The 16,201-nt window shown below is 39.2% G+C and overlaps 2 protein-coding genes across 12 annotated transcripts; one reads left to right on the forward strand and one right to left on the reverse strand.

Moving 5' to 3' along the window:
- The first annotated feature begins 1,436 nt into the window (after positions 1 to 1,436).
- LOC116198207 (membrane-bound transcription factor site-2 protease homolog) lies at positions 1,437 to 7,607 on the forward strand. Of its 10 annotated transcripts, none has more exons than XR_004155161.1 (11): positions 1,437 to 1,580; positions 2,757 to 3,018; positions 3,118 to 3,183; positions 3,281 to 3,347; positions 3,632 to 3,718; positions 3,804 to 3,907; positions 4,199 to 4,587; positions 4,893 to 5,287; positions 5,480 to 5,809; positions 5,914 to 6,241; positions 7,107 to 7,607. XR_004155161.1 is itself a non-coding variant. In XM_031528566.1 (11 exons), the coding sequence occupies exons 2-11, from the start codon at positions 2,876 to 2,878 to the stop codon at positions 6,070 to 6,072; spliced, it is 1,560 nt and encodes a 519-aa protein (XP_031384426.1). In that variant the 5' UTR covers positions 1,437 to 1,580; positions 2,757 to 2,875; the 3' UTR covers positions 6,073 to 6,516. The 10 variants fall into 10 exon arrangements, 7 of the variants coding, with proteins under 7 accessions (XP_031384426.1, XP_031384427.1, XP_031384429.1 ...); XR_004155160.1 differs by having other exon boundaries at positions 7,112 to 7,607; XR_004155163.1 differs by having other exon boundaries at positions 5,480 to 5,643; positions 7,112 to 7,607.
- On the reverse strand, positions 6,718 to 11,446 carry LOC116198209 (glycosyltransferase BC10). Of its 2 annotated transcripts, XM_031528570.1 has the most exons (11): positions 10,690 to 11,445; positions 9,901 to 10,014; positions 9,575 to 9,675; positions 9,395 to 9,466; positions 8,800 to 8,881; positions 8,613 to 8,693; positions 8,286 to 8,324; positions 7,968 to 8,033; positions 7,700 to 7,849; positions 7,367 to 7,495; positions 6,718 to 7,243 (listed from the first exon to the last, which is right to left on the reverse strand). In XM_031528570.1, exons 1-11 carry the CDS (start codon positions 10,921 to 10,923, stop codon positions 7,211 to 7,213), a joined length of 1,101 nt encoding a protein of 366 aa, XP_031384430.1. In that variant the 5' UTR covers positions 10,924 to 11,445; the 3' UTR covers positions 6,718 to 7,210. The 2 variants fall into 2 exon arrangements, with proteins under 2 accessions (XP_031384430.1, XP_031384431.1); XM_031528571.1 differs by lacking the exon at positions 9,395 to 9,466 and having other exon boundaries at positions 10,690 to 11,446.
- Positions 11,447 to 16,201: the final 4,755 nt, after the last annotated feature.

Genomic DNA, 16,201 nt, shown 5'->3' on the forward strand with positions numbered 1-16,201 from the left:
AGGTCAGCAGCAGCAATGACTGTACTCAAATCAGTAGCTCCAATGCAAAATCAACCATTCAGTACTCAAATCAGAAGCTCACAAGCTCAAAATGCAAAATCAACAATTTATTATTCAAATCACAATGCAAAATAATAGGAATATGACATCAAATAATGAACAGGATAGTAACTTTGAATCTTTCTAATGCACTAACTGGGCATTTGGTATGACTTAATACATGTGATTACTAGGAATATGATTTTAAATTCCTTGGACCTATCAGATCACCATGCTTGTAATATACTTTCCCAACGGGGGACGACTATCTAGATTACCAGCAACGTATATCAAAACCAGTCCATACCAAACACAGTAATGAATGTTATCGGTAATTTTAAAAGCGAGAAATTTTTTCAGTTAGAACAATTACTAGTAATCTCAAACGGTAAAGTACCAAATACTAGGGATGTCCATTCGGCTCGAACCGAACCGAACCGACCCGACCAACACGAATTTCAAAACTCCCATAATACACAGACCGAAAACCGAATCGAAGTACTCTAGAACCGAACCAAACAGTACACATACATTCTATTTTATTTTCTATCTTTGAACATTGTGTCCTGAGAGGATATATTGCTCCGTTTGGTTTCGCAGTTAAAATCATAAAAATTTTAACTTTAACTTTAACTCAATACACTATACAACAAAAATACACATTTTTCAAGTCAAAAATTTTAACTTTAACTTTAACTCAACACACTACACAATCATTTGTCTTTTTCCACAATCAAAATCAAAATTAATTTAATTCTGAAATCAAACGCACCATAAGATCTCCCAAAAGATCCAGCTCAAAAGAATCGAAAATTTGGATGGATTGCTCCTTCAAGTTCGATTCTTAAATCCATTCTTGGATTCTTACAAAAAAAAAACTGACACGAACCAAACCGAATTGAATTTATTAATTTACATATATACATATATATTTTTAAAAAATTATTTCATGTTCGTATGAGTATTGTTACATTTCGCACTTACTAAATAAAATTGAAAACTCAATTACATTGACCAACCGCCTAAAGAAAAGGAACATAATACGTATTATTCTCTCTACATTTGTTTTAAACAAATCAATATATGTTCTCGTCGGGGGGTCGAGAGACTCGAGAAATTATGTTGAGACTAGGAACTTCTTCCCCCCCCCCCCCCCCCCCCCTCTCTTGGAATTCGTAATTTTGGCCTCCGGTTAACTCGAGAACTCGATCCGAAAAACCCAACCCTATAGTTCAGTTTTGACATGCTCCATTTGGTTTCCGGGTGGGTTCCAAACGCACAAAAACCCGACCCGACCCGACCATTTACACCTCTCAGGATATCATCTGTTGGGCCTGCTGAGTGTTGACAAACTCAGAACTTTGTATGGGCCGGGGCCGAATTACGGCGAGGCAGTGGCATTTTGGTTAATATGTAAAAGATCAACTTCCTGCTGACCTCTAATTTTAGGGTTTGCCGTTCCCTTTCTCCTCCAGGAACTGCTCCAGAAACGCAGTTCCTCCCTCAGGAATCAAGATCTTCGTCGGCGGCAGCTCCTCCAGGTATCGGAAATCCTTCGCTCAGCTCTTCTCCGCTCTGTTTTGCATGAATCGGTCCACCCCCCTCTCTCTTTCGGTACATGTTCTTCCATGTAAACTGATTTCGTGAATCAACCGCTGTCGGTAATGTGAGTCCGCTTGCACTCCTGTTGATATGCACAGTCGAGACAAAGAGTTGTCTCTCTCTACTGTATGAGAAATAATTCCTAATATACTACTAATATAATCAGAAAGGCACTCTACAATTACTTTAATGCCGACTCACCAAATGGTATCACTTATTGCAACTAACAGCTACTGTCACAGAGTCCTTTAGATGAAGTTCTTTCAGGCAATATACAATCAAAATGACGTATTTTAGTCTTAATCTTCATTATTTTTTAATTTGTTACTTTAAATAAATATAACTCATTCTCACTCTTTTTAATAGAGTAAATATCTGTCACTAACTTTTACAAATAAAAAATATGTAAAAACTAATTCGACAATATTTTAATAGCGATAAGAATGATATATTACGAAAGACTAACCTAAAATACATTTAGAGGGGTCCCAGAAACTTAATCTCGACTCTTTTAAAATATTGGTGGGACCAATTTTTAGATCATGCTTAGTTCACGGATGAATGAATTATGCCCGCACATGGATGAACTCTTCAAGAGCTGAGCTCGTGCAAAATCGCCGTTGAGTTCATCTTTTACATACGGATGAAGTCTCCTGCCGTCAATCGCCAATGAGCTGAGGTCTTGAGCTTCTCTAGTCTCACCGACACTTCGTCCCTTCTCAATCCGTCTCCTCCGATCCATTCAGCTGCAAGGTTTCGGTTACCCTTCGGTTTCCTCCAATTGATGCCTGTCACCGGGGAATCGAAAACAATTTTGCGGCAATTTTGTGAAAGGAACTCCTTCTTTCTTTGGTCGGCGGGAATTTGAGCTGCTTTGCTCCGATAGGTTTGCATTTGGTGATGCTTGCTTTAGCTTTGGCAGCTTCTCATGAGTATCATGAATTGAATTCCTAGTTGAGTGTCGGTGCTTGAATTGTTCTTATCTTCAGTTCAGTGTACCCCAACGTTTGGGCTAAATTGGTGGGAAAATTTGATCGGGGCCTTAAAATATGTCTGTAAATCTGTTGCCATTGGATAAGTTCCTGAGGAAATATAACAGTGTGTGATTTTTTAAGGTTGTAAATGCGACAGAAAAGCTATGTGCTGGAATCTTGAATGGGATCTAAAATTTGGGGGAAGACATCGTGGAACTGAAAGGGAATGTTGCAAGTTAACAAATCATAGGTAGGGAGTGATGGAGGGAGGAAGGAGATTCAGGAGGTTTGGGTTACATAGGGGACTAGCACTCAATTATCCTCTTAGCGTGTTACCTCTGCACAATGTGTCCCGGGCCTCAGCCGCCACAAGGCCTCGTCTTTCCTGCACCTTATCCTGTTGGTAGGTTACAAATTTTGTTCGTTGATATTCACCATGATTATTTCTTCTCCATTCCTGTAGTTTCGATAAAATTTTGTCGATTGTGGCCGGTTTTTTCAGGTATTGCGACCTCCGGATATATGCATTTACCGATCCCATCTTTCGTATTGGCAGAAGATATGCAAGGTGCTTCTCCTTACCCTTCCACCTTTAATAATTCCCTTGGTTTATTTAGATCCTGCTGCAGAAGTTTCTTGCTGACACGCACTTTCCATATATGCAGGTATTTGCGAGTTTGGTTTTCAATGGGAGTGGGCTTTGGAGCAACCTTAATGATTGTTCTTGCGTTGGTTTGTGCCGAAGTCTTCATTCAGCATGAATAGTTACTAAAGTTCGTGTATTTTAAGTAATCCATCAGATGATTCTCTTATCATTGCTAAAAGGAAAAAGTTCATTCATGTTGGACAATTGGATGGTAACTGTTAACAATAGTAATATGCTAAAATTGGGATGTCGTAATGTAGAGACATAACAATGAATACAGATCCATGTCCTTGTTTATACCAAGTATATGTGCCGTGAGCTCCACATATTACGAACCTTGACCTTCTATTAACCTCTTATGAATTTGCAGCTTCTCCTTTGGGAGCTAGCAGGGTTCCTACATCTTCACAAAAGCAACGCCAATCTCAACAAGCTTGTTTTTGGATTCTCTCCTACAGTTACTTATTATTACCCTTCTTCATGATGAATTGATTCATGACAATCCAGTTGTTCCATGTCCAATACTGTGATATTCGTGGCAGGTCTATGGTTTGAAAATTTCGCTTGCTGATGCCGGATTTATAGTTTTGTCTACCTTGATTTCCGTATGTGCCCATGAAATTGGGCATGCTATTGCTGCTGCTAGGTGAGTACCATTAACCTTTTTTGTTTTTTAAGCAGTTCATCTTTAGATTGTATAGCGAGTAACTAAAATTGTGTTACCTCCATTTTCTAGAGGTGAGGATCCTGAAACCTAGTAATAGATAAATTTGAAATGTCAAATTCATAAGTATAGATCATGTGTCATATTGTTCATAAATCTGTGATAAAATTAAGTCGGAAGGCTAGAATGATATAGAACACATATATGCTCTATGTAATTTATTGGTGTATTTGAAAGGAATCAATGTAGTAACTGAGCTTCAATGAAAAGCAGTGAAGGAGTACAGGTGGAACATGTTGCCATTTTCATCGCAGTTCTGTTTCCCGGTGCTTTGGTGGCTTTTAATCAGGATTCACTGCAGGCGTTACAACGTATATCTGCTCTACGCATATATTGTGCCGGTATTTGGCACAATGCAGTGGTGAAACTGCAGTCTTTTGTCTCATTCCTTATGTGCATATATATCACAGAGTTCCGTTTTTCACGCGGTCCATTTCATGTTGACAGTTATTATATAGTCAATAATTTCTTAACAGTCACTTTTGCACCTTGTGTACTCATGAATATTCATCTCCCTGCAGTGTTGTGCAATCTCTGGATTGACGTTGTTGCTCTTGCCGTCTATTTTGTTTCCTTTGTATGTGCATGGTCAAGGCCTAATGGTACGTGGTGATTTTTAGATACACTTGTTTCCTCTATAGATGCATTATGCAATACGGGTTAGAAGAAAGAAACTTACATGACTGCAGAAACAAGGACAAAAGACATTAATATTAGGCTTCTTCTATCGACTGGACATTCATGCTGCGGCTCTCGTTTCATGAGCCTGAACAAATTGAGACTTCTGGAGACCTATATTCAAGAACACCACTTGCACTACACATTCCTTCTTTTTGCTGATATTATCACATTACACAGGTTCTGGAAGTACCATATTCTTCACCTTTGCACGGGTATTTGTCTCCAGGCGATATGATTGTGGCTGTAGATGACATACCCATTCGTGATAAACAAGATTGGGTGGAGGCAATTTCTTTAATAGACATAGATTCGAATCAGGAATCAAATCATACTCAATATGTGGGGAAAGGCAGCAGCAAGAAGGGTTATTGTGTTCCTTTGGGCTCGTTGGAAGAAAGAGAGAGCATACGGCATGTGGATAATGTATCTACTTGCCTTGACGATCTTACCGCCTTCATTAGCACGCCTTGCTCTGATATGGACACCACAGATTATAATGATGGTAGCGGTAGCGCAGAAGAGCATGCACGCTGCTTGGATGCTAAGGAGGTTATCAAGCTCAGGAAATGTGGTGATGGGTGGTCCCACATTGTCAACGGCAGCAGCTGCCTCTGTTTGCAGGTTTCGCTCCAAGCTAAGCTTCAAGTTGATGATTGTTACTTATAATATTGAAATACATAGACAACACTCGGCTTAAATCGAGGTTGTTGGACCTCAATCAATAGATAGCCCTTTATCTAGGCTTGCTGTAATCTTTGTGTAATTTTAGATCCAAAATACTTATTGTTTCTAAAAGCCTTTTGACTAATGCAGGATGAGTCTTGTGTCACTCCAATAAAGAAACAGGGTTCGATGTGGGTTGAGGTCACATGCTTCAGCTCGTATGGTTCTCCTGCGTGCTCTCGAATTGAGCAAACCCCGTTGCCCACTTCTCAAATCTCAAAACTTACGGAGAGAAACTGCAGTAGGAGTTTTGTGTATGTTGGGGATCTCTTCTCATTGTCAAATTCAGTTCACTTTACCTCATATAGACCACGTCTCTGGGCATCCAGTGTTGGTGCTTACGTTCCGTATGTCATGGAAAAGATTCTGATTTTGACATACCATGTTTCTCTTACGTTAGCCCTTATGAATACTTTGCCAGTAAGTCTCGAATGCAATTCTCTTAATTTTTCTCAGTGCTTTTGATTTGATGAGTTTGTGCTGATTTAAATTTGTGTCTCTTTCTTGCTTATTATGCTTCTCAGGTTTTTTTCTTGGACGGGGAATCCATCTTAGAAGTGAACTTAAGCTACTGTTCTTGGTTGAGCCATCGGAAGAGTAAAGACCTTCTTCAATTGATCCTTGCTGTGGGAACCTTGATTTCAGTACTTTCCTTTGTGAAGATGATTGCTAAAGGCTATTGAATGCTATGGAACTCGACTCTTGTGGCTCTCTCTTTTTCTCGTTATGAGGAACAGCTTCTGCTCATATTTTTTCCCATTCGACAGTAATAGTATCTCAGCTCGGATGGTCTATTAAATATGTGGACAATTTTCATTGGGATGGATGAAGCACGCGACTCTTGTAGGAGAGGTAACTATGATCTTCATTTACAAGTTGTTACGGTCACCTCAGTAAAGTCATGTCTCAATGAATTTGTCAATATCCTAAATTGAGTTAGGGGACGGGGCACATTTGGTTCGAGTATATTTGGATTGTAAGGAACGTTAAAATTACATGAAATTTTTCCATAAGATTGTTCATATGCATTATAGGTTCAAATATGAGATTATTGTGTTTGGTAAGTGTAACAAATACTAGGACTATGTTTGATGATAGAACATACGATTTGTTTTACATGTATGAAATATGATCCCTTGAAATATTGTCTTAGTTAAATTTTTGACAATTAATACGACTGAATTTGAATATATGATGTTTTTTTTTCTCAGTAAATCAATGAATGTCCATTGATGGCAAGAACAAGTACAAGATAAAAATGTTCAATAGAAGATTACAAGGATAAAAAAATGTAGCAAATCCACCGGATCATTGTAAAGGAAAGAATATAATGGAAAGAATACAATGTGATAACTCATATATAGTTGCAAAGTCGACCCTCAATAGAATAGGTTGTAAAGATACATACTCATATCAAGGTCCTCTCATCGTTTTCCTTTCGTGCTCTGCCTCTATTGGCATTACTTTAATTTCAGAGACTGTAACATTACTTCCAACCCTAAGCACAGGAAATGCGACAGGAGGCTATGTATATTGTCACTAATAATTTGAGCACCCTCTGCATAGTCTGACATAAATGCTCTTCATCTTTATTGCATTTAATCGGAAAAAAAAATAAAACAAATTTACACCCGAAAATCCTTGTAATTTTTGCCTATATATATATATATATATATATATATGTAAAATGTAGATAACACATCCCTTTATTCTATAGAGCAGATGATCAAACAGCCCTCCTCCATGGAGGTTTCCTCTTCTGATGACCCTACGCTAATACTAAGGTTCAACTACTATTTACTTCGTCAGTGCCCGGAAGATTTATCGATCCCCTCTCGAAGCTCCCAGTGCAGACTGTTCGATCAAATAAGGGGGACCATTATAATCAGAAGCGATCCAAGTGAATGAAGAAAAAACACCAAGAAGTCATGCTTGATAAGGTGAATTCTCATTACTTGTGGGATTTGGAAAGCATACCGAATTGAGAAGCCTGATAGCAGCAGGCCGAGTAAATTTTCTGGCGAAGAGAAAGCATCCTGATGGCTTGCCTTTGCTGCTGCACCATTCTCTCCGGTGCTCAGTCTCATAATAGATATTGTTGATATCCTGCAGAAGTGTATCATAAATGATATATATCCAGTATCGCTATGAGGACTCGAACAAGCCAACTTATCAGGAAGGCAAGTTTATAGGGTTAAATACAACGTTGGATAGAGGAGAAAAAATTGTTATAGCCCTCATTCACCAACAGGTACAATGCTTTTCAAAAGGCAGAGAAGAAAGTAATAATGAAGGACAGAGAGTAGATACCTTTATAGATTGTACAAGCGAGTGAGTAGCATCAGAATATTTGTAAGTGACAGGATGCCATCCTCGCCGCTCTCGATCTTTGGAGGATGAAAGATCCCATGACGAATGTGTTAGCGATCTTCGTGTGATTTCTTCTTCAAGGCCTTCCTGCTGTATTTGCAAAAAAAGGATAGACTTGAGGGATTTTTTACTCTGGCTAGGAGTCTATAGCATAACAAATATAAAAATTTATCCTCAGAGGGGTAGGCAGGGAGGGATTTCAACTTACAGCAAGTAAGGTCGGGACATAGTGTTCATCTGGTATACAGTTGTGCTCCTTTGAGTTATCGATTGGCTGCATGTGGTAAGAGGAATCAAGGTTACAGAAGGAAAGTCCTTGAAACATCCTCCAAAGATAGACTCTGAATCTTCCCTATAACACATGGATACGCAGTTTGGAAGTATCACAAAATTTTACAAGCAAACTTGATACTTCCGTTGCATTAGGCATCGATATTGCATACCATCGGCATTACCATGGCGAGCCCACACAAAGGTTGTTCATAACATCAAACAAGGAGAACTAAAAGAGATGAGGACAACTCACCCTACCATGCTCCCTCCAAAACTCTGGCAGCGATTTCCTCTGCATGATAAAAACGCATCCAGTTTAAGCTGAGGCGACAAGACATATTTAATGATGATGATGATGATCATAAGTTCAATAACATTTGTGGAAAAAGTGTTCAACTGCATCGTAGATGTTATACGTGCAGCATAAGATCCAATTTATGTTGCACAGCTTGCTTAATGGATACTGGAGCACACAATTTGTTTCAATCCTACCCTCCCCAATCCCAATAACTAAGGTTTTATAATTATGAAAAAGCGTCTGCTACACAATGGTGGCAAAACCTGTTCTTATAACACTTACCCTACAATGCAATTGAAACATGGGAAAGACAGTATTATCGTTCACGATGACCTCAGCATGTTTTCTTGTCAGAACAACCCACTGCAGGAGTAATTGCGCAATGGTCAGAAACATCAACCAACATAAGACAGTCTTGAATGTTGTTAAAAATAAAAATAAAAAATCCATTGACTATATTTTCTGTTACCTGAGATCCTTTCCTCCAATTAGAGACTGGGATGACAGGATCCATTTTAGGATTATAGCGACCTTCCTTTGTGTCTGCAAAGCTGCATCAATGTTACAGTTTTCAAGCATCAGCACAGTAATTGTAGGCAACCCTCAACAGTGCAAAATATATTCATTTTTTTCTACAACCACTTAATGGGAACAAGATCCATCAATTGTGAAGAAAGTACAGGAGCACCTAAATGGAAACACAAAACTTAGACGACAGATAATACTCGGCATCCACGTAGGTAATTAATGACATATCCAATATGTTAAGTGTCCACATTTTGGTTTACAGAAGGAGACCAGTTACCTGTGGTATAATTATAAACTTGATACAACTAGAGTATGAATGTGACGCAATGAGTGTTCTTTCCTTGGACATATGAGAGAAAATTATTCTGTCTTTTATCATCTGGAACCATGCCACGAACAATAATATATTTATATATATATGTATGTATGTATATATACACAGCCCAAGCACATTAAACTAGCAGGTTACAAAAGGGAGAGACCGGTCCACAGCTGAGAAGATTGATAAACAGAGAGTTGACGGTTCCCTAACTAACCTGTCGACAAAACTAGTTGATGTTGACATTATGTAGTCATATGTATAGCTGAAGTTATACAGCGGTATGCAACTGAGAAAATATACGAGTTAGAAAATATTGATTAGATAGACATTAACTCAACATCTTTAATGAAACCAATGACTCTTCAGACAATGAAATCAGCAAGTTACAATTTACCTGTCTGAAAGAAAAACAAAGCGTTTATTAAGAGGATCCTGGAGTGCATATGTAAGAAGTATACGCTCTGCTTCTATCATGGTTGCTCCTCCCCAATCAACCTGTCAAAGATCACATGAAAAATGAGTACGATCTTGCTGCACATGCAAGTTTTAAGTTTCTTTTCTTTTTCGGGGATAAGTGTTGGTACTTCTATTAATTCAAACAAACATGCAAGTGCTTTTCGTAATTCTAGAAAATGAATTAGACCATCAGATCACATTGCATAAACTACAACAAATATTAAAAGTACTGGTTGTCAAACGAAGCATTATATTTAGTGGAACCTGTATGCTATCGTTAATTTGCCGATTGTAAAAATACGGAGATCTTGTCGTTGCCTTGTTGAGGAGAAAACCAGGCCTAGAGTGAACAAATACAGAAAAACTATCCTCCTCCCCCTGCCAAAAATCAAAAGAGCATCTTTACCATCAAAGCAGGAAACTTTTAAAGTACAGCACAGAATGTCAAAGCTCAGGATAAAGAAGCCAGATGATCCTGAACTACTCTTCTCAATTCGATCCATCACTACTTCATAATCTGAGAAACATATATCCTGCAATGCCGTATGAATTAATGTGATCAAGCACAACCTTGTTTGACACAGATCCATCACTACTTCATAATCTAAGAAACATACATCCCTCAATGCCGTATGAATTAATGTGATCAGGCACAACTTTGTTTGACACAGATGCTCGGAACTATAGCTCATCCTAAAATCGAACCCATCTAGCCAACAGCATAAAACCATCGTACAGAGCGATTATAACATAAATTTCAACGAACTATCCAAATTAACCTGAGACGATCCATTAATCATATCCTAAATGTATGAAGCAAGACATCAGTCAATACCCAAAAAGAAAAATACTTGCATTATTGTTCCGAAGAACTAAAGCGAGTTAGACCATTAATTGGGCCTCAACATTTTACGCATCTTACGTTATGTTCCTGAACCTTAAATACAACACAAGACGACACAATAACAATGACAGCGACAGAGACAAGGCTTCAACCCCACAGATCATAAGCAATTTTGATTTCTATCAGAGGACATGATCTAGTGAATGTACCTGGAAGAATGCATCCCAGACCATGTCCAATGGGAGGCGATTGCGGGCAATGAACAGGAACGCGATCTTCGGCTTTGTAGCGGACAGACGGCGCAGGGATGCCAACCTGATGATTCGACTGTACTGAGTCTGCATAAGCATCAAGCTGACGAAACAAAGCCCCATCAGCACCCCTGCGAACACTTTCCTCTTCCATCTGTGCTGGTTCTTCTGCTGATTCACTTTCCGCTTCATTGACGGAATCCCTCAGCCCTCTTCACCCGACAATCCTTCGAGCATCTTCAGTCCCTATATATCAAGCTGGAGCTCCAAACATCCAACTGCCAGCTCCGACATCTCCGCGCGCACCAGGAAAGTTGTACGGAAGCTCGGAGCAGCTCAAAGTTACTGCCGAGCTGCCTGCCGCGGTTGCAGGGGTCTGCTCCCGGGATCCGAAGGGGGATCAACGAACAACACTACCAACCAACCAAACACAATGCTCCGAGAATTCCGAGCGGAGTCTAATCACGAGGAGAATCAAAATTGGGAATTGACGTGAAATCAGCGGTGGCTCGGAGATCGAAGAATGGGAGACACGTGAAGCGACGGAGGCCGGCCAGAATGGAAGGTCCTCTGAAGTCTTCCGCTCCTCTCCTCTGCCCGGAGCTGAAAGACAGAGACGGAGAGGGAAGGAGAGAGAGAGAAGACCGGCGAGGCGAAGAAGGATACCGAAGACACTGACTTGGGGAAGTGGGGAGGAAGGGCCCAGCTTCACAGACACTGCTCTTTGTAGTAATGGTGGCGTAAAGGTTGCAATGTCGCCTCGGTTGCGTGCGAAGTAGGAGATCATAACCCTTTTTAATCATTTCTTCTTCTTTTGGAATTCCAATTCCAAACCCGTTGGATCATACGCTCTCATAGCACGGGTTTCGAATCATTTCATATGAAGTTATGATATATACCACATGTTATCTTTTTCCTAAGGAGGGTAACACGAAATTTCCATCCTGGTACGTAGAGCATATAAAATAAACCATATCTTTTACAATTTTAAATCGCGAGAGTTTTTATTCCATACCGATCTCGTTTAAGATAAATTAGGTGATCCGATACGGTCTATTTTCCCGTTTGAATCATTATATCACATATATAGCGTAACGAGCCGAAGGTGCCTAGGTTCTTGCGCATTCTGTTGAGGGTACAAGCCGTATTTGTTTGAAACTTATTGTCACAACGAAGTGAAGTTCTGAAGTTTGTATCGAGGGTGAAATTGGCACGACAATGTCCAAAAAAAAATGTAAATAATGGTCAAGGGAAGCCTATATATATATATATATATATATAGAGAGAGAGAGAGAGAGAGAATTATGATGGGATTTTTTTATTGAAGGGAAAAAAAAAAAAGAGGATCATAATCTTAACGAACATTTGATGGTGTTTTATTTAAGTGAAAGCAATGCCACCAAACTGAGTTGGGTAGTAGCCCGCCAAGGTTGCTTTGTTTATGCACTCAATACTAACCGATGTTGTGTCAACTTCAATTGACATTTGCTCACTAACCATACATAATTTCTTCCTGTCAGCCCAACGACAACGATCAGCATTTAATGAGGTGGTGAATATATAATATAATACATCAAACACACACAAAATAAATAAATAGAATGACAATAGTAAATTTTTTTTGGGTAAAAGAAATGTAATACTAGACTGGCTTGATATAATTTTGATAACATCGGATAATGATTCATTTAATGTGGTATCCATGTATTCGGACGGCCACCTAATGCTCTCCCATGTTACGATGTGGAATCGTTTTAATAAAAATCGTGAACATAAATCAGTAAGTCTTTTGGAAATAAAAAAGTATATATGTTTGATAAATTATATAATTTCTCAATGAATATTTAATTTTTTATTGATAATTAAATTGATCGTCATCTCCATTAATACAATTTTTTTTAATGCACCCCTGCAGCTCACGGGCTGTACTTATTATTCTACGACCGAGATGATATTTTCTTCCCGCTAGGAATCAGGCTCATGCATGGGAGCCCAAGCTCATGGTGTTGCATGCAGTGACTTGCCAACTCTGTAATCAGGAGAAAAGAATGAGAGCCGAGAGACCACTCAATTCTTTGCGTGCAGTTTAATTTAATACCCTAAAAGGAAAGGATTTGAGAAATTAAAAGGAGTTGAATAAGGAGGTCGGTGCATGGTATCTATCCAAAGGGGCCGGCTGATGGTCGGTCTAGTGAGCTGAAACTGGGCAATGTTGTCATCTCAAAAGGCAGAACTCAATCATGCTATTCTAATTTCAAACTTGCATGGAATTCATATGCATTTAACTCTGTTGGAGTGCTCGTAACTTGAAGATCTATATATGGGGATGAAGAGCAATCGATTGAGAAGATACGGACTGTCTTGCGCTATTATGAACCGATGGCTCAAAATTTCGCCTTATTAATCTCTCGGTCAGTTCCCGATGTATATATTTATATTCATGTGCATTACCGTACCGACTGCGACTTTGCTTGAACAGTTTGCAATATCCTCGTAGTGCATTAGCGCATGCTGAATTCACTTCTTTTTTGTCAATTGCCTGGCGACTTTTACTGCAGGAGCTTCTGGACCTATGTGAACAACCAGGTTCCCGCAGCATTAATCGAGCTCATATAGTTACGTCGGGGTTGAGTGTTTAGCCTCATGGTCATGCTTGATGAACGTGGTTGGATGCTTTGGTGGGATTTTAGAGAGGTTTCACAAGCTTGGAAGGAGCAATAAGATCTCAGAAGCGGTTTCCAAGGAAACTAGCGAAGCTTGCAACGTGTTATTCGCCCACCCGAATAACTGCATCACACTATGCGATAACTTATTCACAAGGTTAAAGACTCTCTGCCTGCCATAGAGACTGTCCCGTCCAGAGAAATAAGGTCCTTGGAGGATCGATACATATATATTTGTCTGCAACAATGTTATTGCTAGCTAGTATTTATGTATATATATATATATATATATATATATATATGCAGGAAGATCCCGCACTTTCCAATGGTAATATTTTGGTCGATCTTAAACTTTTCATCATCATTTACAGGATACTAGTGATTTATTTCGGAAGGACTCGAATGAGTACTAGAATTTTATGATATCTTACATTTTATTATTGAATATATTGCACCATATAGCCTAACGTTGATTTATATTATTAGATTTATTCAATTCCTAAATAAATGGTTAATATTCGGACAACAACGTGTGTATATTTCCGATTGGTTCTTGGATGAGATATGGGCATGGGTTTGAAGCTTAATCAGGACAGAGTCGTTGAGGAGCAACAACTTATGATTTTGGGCTCGTTCTCGAGATAGGTTTTTTCTAAACTAGTCAAGTTAGTCGATATTCTTCAAATTTCGATGTCTTCTCCCCGGAGTCTCGTTCTTTGACTGTTCTAGTTAATATGGTTTGGTTGAGTTGTAAATCTATTTTCTATGGTGTGCTAAAGTAGTTAGATTTGATGGTGATGGTGAATCTTATGGACACAAGAAACATCTTACCGATTGATTAATCCTCTTATTTGCTTAATTACATCAAAGCATACACACATATTCTATATTATATACATGTATTTTTAGGTAGGATATGTATAATATATATTCATGTAATTAAGCATACATATTATGAAGATTCAGGTGCGTGCGTAAATGTAATATCATAAGAGTTATTCGGGAAAAATGAAAAACAGAAGAAGAAATTATTATAGGAGTCTCTCCCGGTACACAACGGTCCAAAAAATCAATGAAAAAGAGAAATGATACACGAGTATAATTTATCTACAAACGGCTATTTATACATAATTTTACCCATCCATACTTAATCAGTATTCCGGTACCATAGAGTACTCTCTTCTTTATATTTGGCAAGCTCAAATTTGTAAGCATCTTAAATGGCTTGCAATCTAATCCCGTGTATACGGATTTTTTTTTTTGTACGTGTATCGTCCTTCATTTCTTTTCGACTAAAAATTACCATATAAGATTCTGAAATGTGCTCGATACATATTTGTAGTCCGTGATTAGCATTCAGAATGTTTGATTAAGATCACAATACGAATCAATAACTTGCGATTGACCAACGTCATATTAATTAATTCACGGTCAGCATCAAACGTTACACAATCTATGATCGGGGATTTGGTTTATAGCTAGCTATGACTGATGAGAATTGTCTCTTCCGTGATTTTTTTCTTCCACGAAACCCGATCGATTCCATATAGAAATTTGCAAATCTGTATTGATCACAATTATTGTTGATTGTGAATCAAATGATAATATTTGCCGTTAAGACTCCTTATAGCTAGTTCGGTTTTTCTGAAGGCTTCGGCTTAAAGACTAGGCCGTTTTGGGCCGAGCCGACCGCTTGGCATTATTTCTTGGGGCCTCGGGCCATCTATCCTTTTCACGGGCTGCTGGTCTATGAAGAAAGCATGTTCGGCCTAGTTTGAAGCATATGTGTACAGCTTATTAGTTTGAATTTGAAGCATGCATACCTAAGCTTTACCCAAAAAAGCATGCATGACATGACAGCTCGGGTAGAGTATCATTTATTAAATAAAATAAAATAAAATAATAAATAAAAAGAGGGAAAAGGCTTAATGGGTGATGTTCAGTTAAATCTACATACTCCATCTCACGTGTAATGGTCCGACTGCAATATAAATAATCCGTGAATTTGTGGAGCTTAATGAAAAATAGATGACGGAATTAGTTTGAAGCATGTTTAGCGCTAGCAAGATGGTGTGTTGATTCTCATCCACTCTCTTTTACTACGAAGCAGAGCATGGATCTAACATACAATCGACCACAACAAAAAATTAGGGAACGATGAATCAATCATGGAAGTCTTGATGATAATTGAATCAACAAAACAACAAGAGCACGCTTACAACTCATCTAGCATTTCCTGATCATAACCCCTTAAAGCCTCGCCATCGTCTTCAAGATGATGGTTCGGAACCTCGGTCTTTCTTACCCTGGAATCATTCATCCGTCTCTGATTCTCTATATCGTTCGCCAACTCCTTCTGTCTCAATGACTTAAGGTGCCACAGAAATAACAGCAAGCAAAGCAGACCATCATGGACGAGACAACAGGGGCAGAAAGTTGCACTCCATTGACATGGCGATGGAGCAGAGGAAAGGTCAACTAAACCACAGCCCTAACAGATTAACGGACTCACATGATTGAGGAGCAACTTCTCGGCCGTTTTCCGGATTTTGGCCAGGGCATTCTCCCGCTGCCTCCGGCGAGCGATTACATTACTCCTCTTGAGGGCCGGCGTGCCACCGTCGAAGACGAACGCGGGCTTGGTCCTGAGGAACAGGAGCTTGCAAATGCGGCGGAAGAACTCGAGCAGGTGGGCGTTCCGCGCCATCTCCCCCTTCTTGTCTCGCATCGCCTTCATGAACTGGACCAACCATATGCTCGCGTCGATGGCGAGCCTCTTCCTGGCGAGGGTCTCGACGGACACACGG

Source organism: Punica granatum, chromosome 2 (assembly GCF_007655135.1).
Source record: "Punica granatum isolate Tunisia-2019 chromosome 2, ASM765513v2, whole genome shotgun sequence".
NCBI classification, from domain to species: Eukaryota; Viridiplantae; Streptophyta; class Magnoliopsida; order Myrtales; family Lythraceae; genus Punica; species Punica granatum.

What these genes read in the sequence shown, in the direction of transcription:
- LOC116198207 (XM_031528562.1), top strand. Translation starts at nt 2,876, where the DNA reads ATGGAGGGAGGAAGGAGATTCAGGAGGTTTGGGTTACATAGGGGACTA. An exon ending in ATTGGCAGAAGATATGCAAG is followed by an intron (nt 3,184 to 3,280) that starts GTGCTTCTCCTT and finishes CCATATATGCAG; the next exon opens with GTATTTGCGAGTTTGGTTTT. An exon ending in TGCATGGTCAAGGCCTAATG is followed by an intron (nt 4,588 to 4,892) that starts GTACGTGGTGAT and finishes ATTTGTCTCCAG; the next exon opens with GCGATATGATTGTGGCTGTA.
- LOC116198209 (XM_031528570.1), bottom strand. Translation starts at nt 10,923, where the DNA reads ATGAAGCGGAAAGTGAATCAGCAGAAGAACCAGCACAGATGGAAGAGG. An exon ending in TCTGGGATGCATTCTTCCAG is followed by an intron (nt 10,015 to 10,689) that starts GTACATTCACTA and finishes GATTTTTGGCAG; the next exon opens with GGGGAGGAGGATAGTTTTTC. An exon ending in TTTGTTTTTCTTTCAGACAG is followed by an intron (nt 9,467 to 9,574) that starts GTAAATTGTAAC and finishes ATATTTTCTCAG; the next exon opens with TTGCATACCGCTGTATAACT.